Below are 12,722 nucleotides of genomic sequence, written 5' to 3'. Positions count from 1 at the left end.
GTAGCTGGGATTTTGGTGAGTTATTGTAGTGCAGAATATCAAGATAAGTTGCAAAAAAATACTCTGTTCCTGGTTAGTTGCCCTCTAATGAGCCTAACTGGTTTAATTAGTGGAAAATGAACAATATTGACTTTGTATTAGTAATAACAATATGAAAAGTAGAGCAGACCAAACAGCGTGTGTTTGCGCGTATTATATATACACACCCATATATCTTTGTATGTATAATCTACAAGAAAAACCCAGCCATGCTAGAGTTTTCACTGAGTGATGCCTTAGACATCCTGTAATGGAGACCATAGGATATGTGCAAGTAGGTCTTTTTGGTTGCATTTAGGCCAATGAAGCTGAACTCCAGTAGTTGTAGACATGCATGTTTTGGGCTTTTTGGTAACCAAACTCACCATCGCAGAGTAAGTGGATAGTTTCCTCATAATTGAGGAACACAAGGTCTTTAGACCCAGCTGATGCCCATAAAGGTTAGGGTGCTTCTGGAATAACCCCAACTAACATCCAAAGGGTAAAAGGGTCTCGCACAAACCTTTTTCTAAAAACTACAAGAAAACCCAACCAAGCTAGAATTTTCACTGTGGGATACCTTAAACCTCCGGCATGTATCCCATGGGTCTCCATTACAGGAATTGTGAAGTTTTGCACAGTAAAAACTCGCTTGACTGGGTTTTTCTTGAAGTTTTTACTAAATGGTTTGTCTGTGACTTTTTTTTTTTTTTTACCGTTCAGTTTACACGGCTATATACATGGATGTATATATGCGATGATGGATCATAGTACACAAGGGTAAAGGCATGTTTTTTCTTAGTATGCTACCTATTGATGCTAACAAAGTCAGGAGCTGCACTGGGTTGTGGCTTCTCTCATGTATCAGCATTTTGGAATTCACACACCTTTCCATTCAGGTGCATGCATTGTCCCCATCCGCCTGGCCATCACTTGCTGACCTCTTTGCCTCGTCTACAGCAGTGAGAGAGTAAAAATCTGTTTCAAGCATCTGTACCATTTTAGTATCCTAGTATCAATACTAGCCTTGGTGTTCTCGCCCACTAGTCTTTCCCTGATCAGTTAACATTAGTGTGTATCGCTCGTAAGCACGCACATAACATGGGTTGTATTTTGCACTTGCATGCTTTTAACGTGAGCTGCCACCTTTTTGCTAATTTTTACAACCTTTTTAAGTTTAAAACTCTCCACTGTTGCTCTCTGCTACATGTCTTTGTGCTACTGATGAGGATTATCCTGTTCTATTTCCTTGTATCTCAAACAGGGCAAACAAAGTAGGAGCTCAAAGACCTTTTGATACAGTAGTTTGCAATATGAATTGGTAGACCTTGTTTGCTGGTGTTTTTACTTGAGCTTTCTTGCAGATTAGCATAATGATGATTTGAGTGCTGATTTTTTTGGTAAAAACCCCACATTGTTCTGAAAATTAGCTGTATAGAAAAAGCAGCCGGCATTTCATTCTGCCAGAATACTGATTTTGTTTTTTAACGCACCCCCCCTCCCTCTTTCTTCAAGCTTTCGCATTGGAAAACAAATGTGTCCAGTCAGTCTGTCCTTTCTAGATGACTGGATTGTCAGTTTAGCCTACCTTCTAAATGGGAGCAGACCATACCTCTGTCTGCTAGCACAGGAAATCTGATCAAAGACTAAAATAATGGAGTGACAAAGGCCCAAAATAGGGACAGGTTTAAATATGGCTGTTCTATCAACATGTTCGTAACAGGATTTGTATTGTGCATTTTGTTGTGAATGCTGAAACTCAAATGTAAGTCGTCATTTAGTGACTTAATTCCTCACTGATTTGCTAGAAAACTGAAGCAAAAATCCATGTAGTTGAGCGGTATGGATCAGACTGTTTCTGTACAGTTCACATTATGCTTTTGTTCAAACGTGAGGCTGTTGAACTTGTATGATAAGTTATGTAGGAGGGCTTATCAGTGATGTATGCAAAAATGTCTGAACTTATGAGAATCTGTGATTCCAAGTTTTGACTGAGATAAGCCAAGAGAGCTCAATGCGTATGCTTGATTAAAGTGTATTTAACAACTTTGCTTGTTTACTGCATAGTTTGTTGTGGGTATGCTGGTGAATAATTATTTGGGTATTTCTCAAATGTAAAATAAACCTTGTAAATTTTAAAATGTCAGTCCTTGTTCACCTTGACAGGCTATCAGTGCCTTTTCTGGAGCTTTTCGTAAATGTGGGAACCTCAATGTAACATTGGCATTATGAGGGGGTAAGCCAGGTATACTTCACAGGTATGCTGTCAGAGCTGATGTGCATGTGCTTAGGGCATCGTAGCATTTCACAAAGGTGTTCTGTCTTCCAAGTACATTTTAAACGTTGTCATCACACAATTGCCAAGATACCAGAGTAATATAATAACTATAAAACTGACATCATGATTTTTTTAGATACCTTGCTTTTCCTGTTCTGTCCTCCATTAATCTTGTAAAAAATGGGTTGGGATATATTGAGGCATAGATCAGTCTTAAAAGGTGCGCCAGTGTGTGTGCAAGTGTGGAAGCAAAATCAAAACTTCTAAATGTAGACGTCTGTTTTTGGTCAGCAAAATAATGGCAGATAGGTATGCGAGTGTGTGATCATCCATGCTGAGGAATATGCCCCTACCCTGGGTTTGTGCTCAAAGTTTGTATATATAATAGGATGGGAGGCCTGCAAGAAGTGGTATTTCAGAGTGATGTGCATATGCTAGGGGTATACTTTTTTGGTCCAAGATTGCGTTAAAGGCCTGCATGATGTCTGTCTACTGAAGCTTAGACAGACTACAGTGGGTGGGTGTGTAATCTCTAAACTATATACACAATGCAAACCTACATAGTATGTGTCCTCCTGTTTTGTATAATATGAAGTAAAATGTTTGTGAATCCGTTAAATGACAGCTCAGGAGAAACTCTGTAGAAGATTGAGTTACCATAAATTATGTAAAGCCTGTAAACAATTGCTGAAGAGGAGTTGAAGGCTGGTTGGTCAAAAACAGTGCTTTTCCACACAAGTAGAGATCAAAATTATAGTTCCAGGCAGTGATGGGCATGGCAATTGGAGTAGAATTCCCATGCTGTTTACAGTGAAGCCTTTCATATTAAGACATGTTGAAGTGCCTGAAATGCCAAAGACATGCTACATCTGAAAGTGTGTTTGCTACATTTTGTATATGGTGGTATATTTGTGGGTGGGGGGGGTGCTTGGGCCACGTTCCAAAAGATATGCCCCTGTGGCTCCCCAACCAGAAGCCTTGATGTTTTTATTTACATGTGTACTGGGAGATGTTTACTGTATTATGCTTCCATGCTCAACATGGAAGCATGTGACCAGCATTGTTGGTTGCAGCAAGTCTCTCCAGAACCTTTGGCCTATTGCACCTCCTCCCAGAATAAGATGACCCCCACCCCCACCCCCTGGCAAGTGCAGTCCATCACTTTCTTGTGGAGATGAAAACTCCTGATTCCTACCATATTAAGAATATTACCCCTCAAAATTGAGATTTTGAATACCTATTTTGATATCTAGTTACCTTTTGATCTTGGTCTTGGTTGTAGTTAATTCCATTCTCTCTCGAGGCCATCTGCTGCAGGTCCAAACAAGTCAGTTCACTATAGTCCTCCGTTAGACCTACTGTTGAATACAGTACCTGTTAATCGTGTAGCTCTGCAAATGCTTTATCAGTTTTAAATGCCACCGGCATTCCTGAGCAAAAATGAAGCACTGGGTGGGTGGCCTAATGGTTAAGGTGTTTGTCTTACAAACACAAGGTGCAGGGTTTGAGTCTCACAAGGGATAATTGGCTAGGCTTAAAATGGCTCGCAAGGGCAGTTAGCTTAGTACTAATCTATGAACCTATAAGTTAACATTCACTGCTGTAACAGATTAAAAGCCCTCTTTGCACTCTCTTCTACAAGCTGTTGTGTAGTGACTTGGGCCTGCTTTTCCGTGCTGTGGAATACCTTTACTTTTGTCCTGTGTAGAGCCAGTGGTACTATGAACACCTGCACCAAGCACCAAAAGTCTTTTTTCTCATTCCGGACATTAAGAGCACTACTTGACCCAGCACATCCCATGTTTTTGGTACTAATTCCGTCTACATGTTAAGCAGAGTAATGCCCTGGCTACTTTTAAATTTGGGTCTAATTAATTAATCAGCTTTATTCCTGGGATACTGCGGTGGTGGTGCTGCGGTAGTGTTGTCGCCTCACAGTAAGACGTCCTGTTCGATTCTCAGCTAGAGCATCTTCTGTGTGGAGACGTGCGTGAATGGGCGTACCTTCGTTGAAGGTTGTGCGTCGGGTCTGGCAACTCGGTACGTAAAAATCTACTGCCAATCATTAGTGGACCGGAGTTCTGCTGTGACGACCCCTAACTGGGAAAAGCCGAAAGAGACAACATTCCTGGGATACATGCTGCTAATGTGCCATAGTCCTTTTAATGTGATGGTTGGCTAAGCTTCTCTAAAGTCCCTACCTTTGAGCCTCTGCCAGATGCCATAGAAAGTTACAAAGCCAAAGGACATCTGACCACTTAAGCAGCAGTTTACTGTGTCACTAAATGAGCTGGGGGGGGGGGGTTACTGACCATCTTAACATTCTTTTCACTTTAATGCCAGGATTTTAAGATTGAACTTAGAACAGCCTGTTAAAGCTGCTGTCTTCTCGCGTAGTTTAATTATTCAATGCTTCAGCTTAGGTTTACCATAAGAACGTGTTTTCCATTTGTTAACGTAGCTGTCCTATGTCTGTTCACCCTGCAAACACAGCAGGTTTATTGAATACTGGTTTCTGATGTGATCTGCAAACAATTGGATAATGCTTTCTTCAGGTTTCTTTTTATAAGTTTGAAAATTTTGCAACAGTAACATTCTTTGTGGCACCATACAGAAATTTTAAGGTTAAATGACTGTTGGTTTTAGTACAGTTGCTTTGACTTCCCCCTTGTATTCTAACAAGGAACCTAACCCCTTCCATCCAGTCTCCTGATTTCCTTTTTTTATTCTCATGTGTGGCCTGAAGACAATAATGGCATACTTTTGTGCAGAAGATTGAGGGTTCTGTTCCCACACTAAATAGTTGGAGTAGTTCTCCATATTGTCAGTGCACTGCAGCATAAGGAGGGTGCTTTACTCCCGAGTGTGCTGTCCTTTGGGTAAGACAATTAACTCAAGGCCCCATCTACCTGCAAGTGTGTGATGGAACAGGTGGACGTAGAAGATCCCACAGCTCTTATTGAAAGGAGTAGGCAAGTTCCCTGGTGCCCTGGCTGAATTTCCCTAGTCGGTATGAATGCTACCTTGGCTACCCCCCCTGCTCCAAAACTGTCATTGGTCCAGTGGACTGACCTAGTTAGTGTAAAAACTAAAAATTGCTGCCCTGGATACTATACTTGGTTTCCCTTGTGCAGTAAGCATCAGTTGCCACCCCAGAATTCAGGGCCAAGTTTTTACATAAATGGAATGACGAATTGGCCAGCATTTTGCAATTTCTCTGTTCTCTTTTTTCTGTCTGTTGCAACTTGCATGTTTAATGTGCTTGTACCAGAGTTTGAGACAAACGTGAGGATATATTTAGTAGTCTATATCTTGTATTACTGTCCCCCTGCTCCAGTCCACCCACTATAACCTCAGGATTGGATGGCCACAGTCATTCAATACCTTTAAGATTCCTGAATTATCAAACTTCTCTACTAGATGAAATAATATTCCCAACTCCCCCTTATCTGTAGATTGTTGTGTTCGAAGTTTGCATTAAGATGTTCTGACGATTGCTTGGTGGGAGCTTAGTGTTCCTAATTTCAAGTGTTTCTTTAGGTTAGCTTCCATGATTAAGGTAGGTCTTCCCTTTTTCTGTTGGATTATTAACTTTTGTTTGCGTGATAACTAGTGAAGATTTCTGGTGACATTTATTGGCTGTCTAGTTCTTGTGTGTCTTGGGTGCTTGACTTTGTTTACTGTAGAAAAGCCTCTGAGTCCACAGATGTTCAAGGTTTGGGTAAAAAAAAATCCTTCTCAGGGGACTCCACTCTCTGCCTTGGCCTGTGGTTGGAAGTATTGCTAGGTCTAAACCCTGAAAGGAAAATGGAACTGAGAGACTGGGGGAGGTAGACCTTCCCCTTGTACAAGTTCCGTGAGTTTCTCCTTGGAAGTGTATCCTCCATACCTGTTGGCCTTCTGGGATCAGGCAGGGGGACACAATGGTTTCTCAACTGCAGGTGTATGTAGCTCCAGAACTTCTGCTAGATCAGTAGCTTTATTTCTGGCGAGAATTTTTTGGAGTGGGCCTTCATATTTGATGGATGTTCATTCTTCCAGGTCTCCCTACAGTTCTTCACCCCATGTTAAGTGGGGAAACAGTGGAGGGCACTAGTTTGTCTTGCTCAATCTGGACATCTTGTGTTGTCCTTTTGTTTCTAGGGCAGCAAGATGAGGACCCCCCATTCAGTGACCCCCTTTTTAGGGCCCGATTTTGGCAGTGGATGCATCAGACTCTGTTTTCCTTTGCCACCTCCATTGGTTCAGATATTTGTGTACTGTTGCATATGTAATCTTTAACTTGGGCATCAGATTACTCGTCATTGGTAGCCCTGACACTGCAGTTATTTGCCAAAAGTTACTATGCCCTAGCCATTGTCATTGACCATCTCAATCCTGGTAACTGGTATCCTCTGTCCATGTGGAACACATCAGTACTTTACTATCCATGGAAGCCTTCCTTGATTTAATACGGCTGTCGGGGTGTGGAACTGGGATACCTTTGATGTCTGTACTTATTTTCTTTGGTGCCAGTTGTCCAGGAGCAGGTAATGATGCAGAGATATCCCAGATTATAGACAACATCCCTTCAAACTTGACACAGACCTCAGCTCTGCTACCTCATTTTGCCAAGTTTTAATGATTAGCTTTGACAGATGCACTTGAAAATCAATTGATTGAAGTTAAAGGTTTAAATTTTACTATTGGCATATAGTATTTCATTTTATCGTATTGTTCATTTCTTCAGAATTTAGTATTTTGTGATGGGCTCTGGTGGTGGTGATGTGTATTGAACTAATAGTCTGTTTTTCTTTTACTACAGGAATGGTTTCCGTGAGGGCACAACACCCAAGCCCAAGAGAGCAGCAGTTGCAGCCTCCAGCTCATCTTGAGATTGTACAGCTGTTGAAACAAAAATAAAGTTAAAGTTAAAAAAAACACTTGGGATCTTTCGGAGTTTGTTAGGTGGATAAATGTATAGCTGGTGTGTTTTGAGAATGTTAGTGATAGGGCAGTTATTTGTTCCCAGCCATCTAAATGATGTAAAATAACCTCTTGCCACAGCTTTCAAGTTATGCCCGATCACCACCACCAGGTTCTTTGTGTCAGCTGGTGTCTGCACAAGTGGGGGGGGGGGGTGCAGTCAAGTATTGTTTAGCCTTGTTGGATGGGATTTTTATCAACACCAAAGTGCCTATCTGCTTGGGATGACTTTCTAGTGCTGAGAACCTTGTATGTTGAGGTCCTTTTAAATGTTAAAATTTAATTTGCTGTGCGTGCTAAGTTAATTGGCTGTGCATGCTTCTTTCTTGTTTGGTATGGTGTGGAAACGATGCCAACTTTGTACTACAGGGAGAGTACTGATGCACAGTTTTTGTAAGATAGAGTAAATAAAAGCATCCATTCCAGCTGACCCAGTTAAGTTACCTCTGTTCAGAAAGAAGTGATGTCACCACCAGACTTGTACAAGTCTGTTCAATTTTTGGCCAGACTACAACTCTGCTGTACTTGGCATGCTGTTTTTCACTCTTGTTAGTGTATGTAACTCTTAAGATAAGCTTTTCACAAGATGATTTTAACACTGAGCTTGAGCAGCGATGCATTCTTTGCTGAAGATGAGATGCTTTTTCAGTTCCACCTGCACCAATGATATTTGAAATAAGTTTGGACGCATTTGTTGAGTCTTTCTTTTTCTACTTGCTTAAATGGGTTGTTAAAAGTGTTCATTTAATAAATGAGGGAAGGGCCATCTGAATATTGAACCTCCAGTGAGATTTCCATGTTACATAGAGTGCAAAGCAGGATATCTTTTAAATTACCCTTTTTAATAAATTGGTGTAGTTCTGAAAAGGGGAAAGAATATACATGGACATTGCCACTTTCCACCTGTTCTCTTAGGACTGTTCCACAGAATGGTGCTTGGCTGTCCTTAATAAATGTTGCTTCATTGTGTGCGTTAGTTATGATTCTTTTGCTACTGTTTGACGCAAGTTGTGCATCTGCATTAATTTAATTTAGAAGCGTCAGTCCATGAACTCCAGTCAGTGAACCAGCCCACAAGGGTGAAGGTAATTTAAAGGACAACAATGGGATTCTGTTACTAAATGCTCAACATTTTTCCTTTTTCTCCCTATTTACTTTCCCTAATATGAACAAACAGTATAGCATTTAAAATATTTTAAATCTACTGTTTCTCTCAACTAGTACAGTATTTTACTGTACTTGCTGCAATCTCCAATTCAGTGATGTCATCAAGGCCAATGAATACAGGTAGGTTTCTGGCCAGTTCCTGCCCCAAACTGACATCACCACGACTGTCCTAAAACCCACCCATGCTGTGATGTCACAGTTCCCTGGTCCTTCCCCTACCCATACAGAACGTGAAGGCTAGAACAAGGAAACGCACAAGTCAAGTCTTCTGTTGTGAGCTGTCAATCACAGCAGGTAACAACTCAAATTGCTCTTAGCATTTTGACAGCTAGGGATGTTAGGTGTGAAGGGGATGGGAGATGGGAGATGAGGCAAAGTAGTACAATTCAAGCTTCACAAGAGACTGCAGTTTAGCCATTCTAAAAAGAAGCAGCAGTAAAAAGCACTTTGAAAGTCTGTTCTGTGGCATTTGCACTGTGTAAGTAGTCACTGAATGGCATCAAATGTTACTTAAGACTTACTAACTGAAAGACAGCATTGTATGCATGTAAAATCAATGTAACAGGAGCTTTAGGAAGAGGCCTATGTGGTGCAAAACTTATTTATATATAATTATTTATATATACACACACACACACACACACACACATATATATTATATATATATATATATATATATATATATATATATATATATATAAAAGAGAAGTGCATTGTGGGATACCTAGAGGCAGACTAGAGCAGAATTACTTCAAGATGTCAGACTCAGAAATTACGAATAAAAATATTTAAAAACCTGTAAATGGTCCGAGTGGTGTTAAAATGTAGAAAACACCAAACCATGATGAAATAAACATGTTTTTTTTTGTGTGGGTGCAGTTCTCTTTTAAACCCTAATTAAGCAGGTTTGTTTTTTTTAAGAAATCAGATTACGCAGTGAAGTCCTAAGAACATCATGTCAACTCTATTTGATGACTTGTAAGTTCAATAAGCGCTAGTCCCATTAGGCTGCATGTTATCTCAGTGAGACCATTTTAGCCTCTCTGGAGAAGGTGTTTCCTTTAACTGCTGTGTTCTCTGGGGTTTACAGGCTGCTGGCCAACTACTTGACACCTGCACACACCTGTCAACATATGTTGCAGTCCAATTGTGTAGAAATGTTCAGGGGAGGGTTTTATTTGGGGGGAGATGTACTTGAGCCTGGGTCTGGCTGGGTCTTGGCCTATATTCTGAGGTAGATGTACTACTTTTGCTAGTTGACTTTTCCAGATAACTGTCTTCTGATGGTGTAGATGCTGAACTGTCATACTGACTTTCAGTGTGGCTGCGTGGATTAGATTACATTCTGCAGGATAGCAGGCAGTTGCTACATGGTTTTACATGACCTGCTTTTCACATTTGGTGTATGCAGCTTCTTGGCTTGACCATGTAGGACTGGCCTGTCGGGGGGTGAGAGCCCATTCATTCTCCAGCAGTGAGTTTGGTAGTAGGGGGTGGTCCTGCTTGCTGGTTCCGCAGAGTGATGTGCCATTCTGGAGCAAAGGTTCGGGAAACTGCTACTGGCTAGAGGGAGTGTCCCTTTGCATGTTCGTTTGTGCTCTTGGTGTGCGATAGCTTATGGCTATAGTCTCCTACTCTGCTGATACTGTAGATGGATATCACCTAAAAAAAGTCTGCTGTTATGGTAGCATGCAAAGTTTAAATCTGTCAGATTTACTTGTCTGTTTTCATGAAGCCAGCTTGCTGTTAACCATTATTTTTTTAGCAGCTACAGTTCTGCTGTGTCGGGGAAACTGGGGTTAAACTGGCAACAGTCATATGACACTGGTGTATCAGAAAAGCTAATGTTTGGTGGAATACAGACATTTGTATGTTTGTGTTTTCCACACTTTATATGCTAACCATTCTTTCCTGTCACTTTAGTCTGATAATCTAACCCCAGATTATTTTGTCAATTTGAGTTTTCTGAAACCTGCAACATCAGTCTGGAGTGTATAGTTCATTGCATATGCCAAATCCCAGCCCCCCACTTGGTAGCTGAGCACAGTTCCCTTATGATGCCTACCGTACTTCACTACATTATTCCTCAAGTGCTGCTTTCCTTTTGCAGCTTTATTCACAGGCTCTAGCTGTTCAACTATCGAAAAGCCCATCCAGCAGCAGTTTTTCACCAAGGCTTTGATTCCTATTCATTACCCTCTCCTAGGTCTTGGAAAGCCTTTGTGTTAGAGGCGTTAATTCCCCCTGTGACGCCCCATCACTGAACCAATAATCTGGGAGCCTCAGTCCTCACCAGTGGGGAATTTACACTGAGAGGATGACCAGGTACTTATAGTATTACCAGATGCAGCTCTCTGCATCAAGTGCAGTTTCCCTTAAGAGCGCACAGAGACCAGTCGGTCTAAGCCTGGTTTCTCCTTTTTCCAGATCCGAAATAAAACTCCCCAGTGGCACAGCTGTCGAGTTGATATCTCAGCTGAGTGGCCAAGACCTCCAGCACCTTCTGTACAAGTGCTTTGTGTCCCTGCTGAAGTAGCTGAGAGACACACTCTGAGATTTGATGTATACACACAAACACCTGGGAAAGGCTGGCACAGGTTTACTAGCTATGCCCCCTTTTGCCCAGACTAAGGTAGTTACTGCCCCTGGCCACCTTATCACCTACTTTAAGGCCCTTAAAGGAAGTCTTGCTGTGTAATGTTGCTATTAATACAAGTGGTAGTTGGATCAAGAACAAGTCTATGAGGAGTGGCCCACGGTGTCACTAAATAAATATGCAGGTACTCTCAGAACTAGAATATCTCTATAGATCAGCCACAATGAAATGTTTAAATATATTTAAAAATAAAAAATCACAGGAAATATTTAAAACCTTGCAGGACAGTCTTAAATGAAAAATATCTAAATTAAGATTTGCTGTATTCCTGACTGTCCGAGTTACTATTCCCTAGAAACTGAGAGCAAGACAGATGTGGTGAGTGGATCTTCTCTAGTTGTTGGGTCAAAGATAATACAGAATGTTGTGGCTCTGAGACTTATCTCCAATATTACTGCTGGGTAGCTTGCAGAATGACATAATTTCTTGTCATATGACTTCTAATCCCCAGGCCCAAAACAACCATTGATGGCAGTTGTTGGCATTTAGCATCTACCGGTAAATACACAGATTATGGCTTTTCCTCAGATCTTTGGCAAATGCCGGAAGTCCTAAAACGCTTCCAAGACAATATAAAAATCCTCTTGGCAAAGACTGCCTCCCGGCATGACCTATAAAGTAATTTAATTTCAGCTATTTTTCTAAAGTTTCCTAGACTGAGGTTAACCTCCTGTATCCCAGTTTACACTGTTAAAATACATTCATCTAAACAGTTTACAGTAGTGCGTGATGACTCCCCTGCACTGGCCCAGTAATCAAGGAGCCTCGATCCTCACCACTGGCACCAGTGAGAGGTGTACACAATGGGAGGATGACAGCTACACACATTGAAGTACAATTTCCCTTAAAGAACCACTACGTGCTTGTCTCTAAATTTCCTCATCTCTTTCTCCCCTATCAGTTGACAGTTGCATCACAAAAAAGCCGTAATGCACGTAGGAAGTCTAATTTTTACTTTTTCACTCCTCCTCCTATCCACAGCTCCATTACTGGGATCCATCTTCCTGCCTACAGTCTCACGGCACTGTATACACAGTGTGGGCGCTGCAACGGATTACTGATAATGCCCTCTGTTTTCAGTCTGTATCTGCTCTACAACAGCCCTCCTCCACGAAACAAAAAACGCCCATTTTAATTAGATATGCAGGACGTTTAGTTAAACTCCTCCTCTGCATGTAATAAAACAGTTGTACAACTGTGGGAACTTTTATTCTTTCTCAAGTTGCTGGAAGCATCAGGTTTTTTGATGCACTAGTCTTTCCCAAGCAGAGGGTTTACTTTTGCAGCTGCGGTTGTATTTACTTTTCTGTAATTCAAGTATGTGAACCAACCAGCTGCTATATCTACTATTTATAGATGTCCTCACTCATTGTTTTTACATTTTAATTTAAGTTGATACAGTTTGAAACTGTTGCCAAGTCATGACAATAGTTTGCTGCTGTCGAGTGTCTGTTTTCAACTTTTGTTTACGAAAGCATACCCCAGAACAAACCTGGTTATTTGCATATAATTGTGTTTCTTTAAATGCTGATGCCTGTCTGCGTCTGCAAGCAAAGTAAACTTTGGGCATTGTCTTGCTGTGACTAAAATTTGAAGAGGTTAATGTGCTGGTATTCTGCTTTGTAACACCTCCGATGC

At 41.1% G+C, this 12,722-nt stretch overlaps 1 protein-coding gene and 1 non-coding gene across 2 annotated transcripts in view; both read left to right on the top strand.

The window, feature by feature from the left end:
- RPL37 (ribosomal protein L37) overlaps positions 1–7,218 on the top strand; it is a 41,144-nt gene extending 33,926 nt beyond the window's left edge. The window contains exon 4 of the mRNA XM_044069773.1: positions 7,101–7,218. Within this exon, the coding sequence (XP_043925708.1) occupies positions 7,101–7,170 (70 nt within the window). The 3' untranslated portion in view covers positions 7,171–7,218. The remainder of the gene's footprint in view (positions 1–7,100) is intronic.
- On the top strand, positions 1,947–2,021 carry LOC122802449. Its single transcript, XR_006364931.1, has one exon. It is a non-coding gene; the product is annotated as a small nucleolar RNA SNORD72 (small nucleolar RNA).
- Positions 7,219–12,722: the final 5,504 nt, after the last annotated feature.

This window comes from Protopterus annectens, chromosome 1.part0 (assembly GCF_019279795.1).
Source record: "Protopterus annectens isolate FY-2018-M chromosome 1.part0, PAN1.0, whole genome shotgun sequence".
In the NCBI taxonomy this organism is placed as follows: domain Eukaryota; kingdom Metazoa; phylum Chordata; order Ceratodontiformes; family Protopteridae; genus Protopterus; species Protopterus annectens.
Note: the sequence above shows the minus strand (reverse complement) of the source record. Positions and strands in the feature narration are given on the sequence as shown.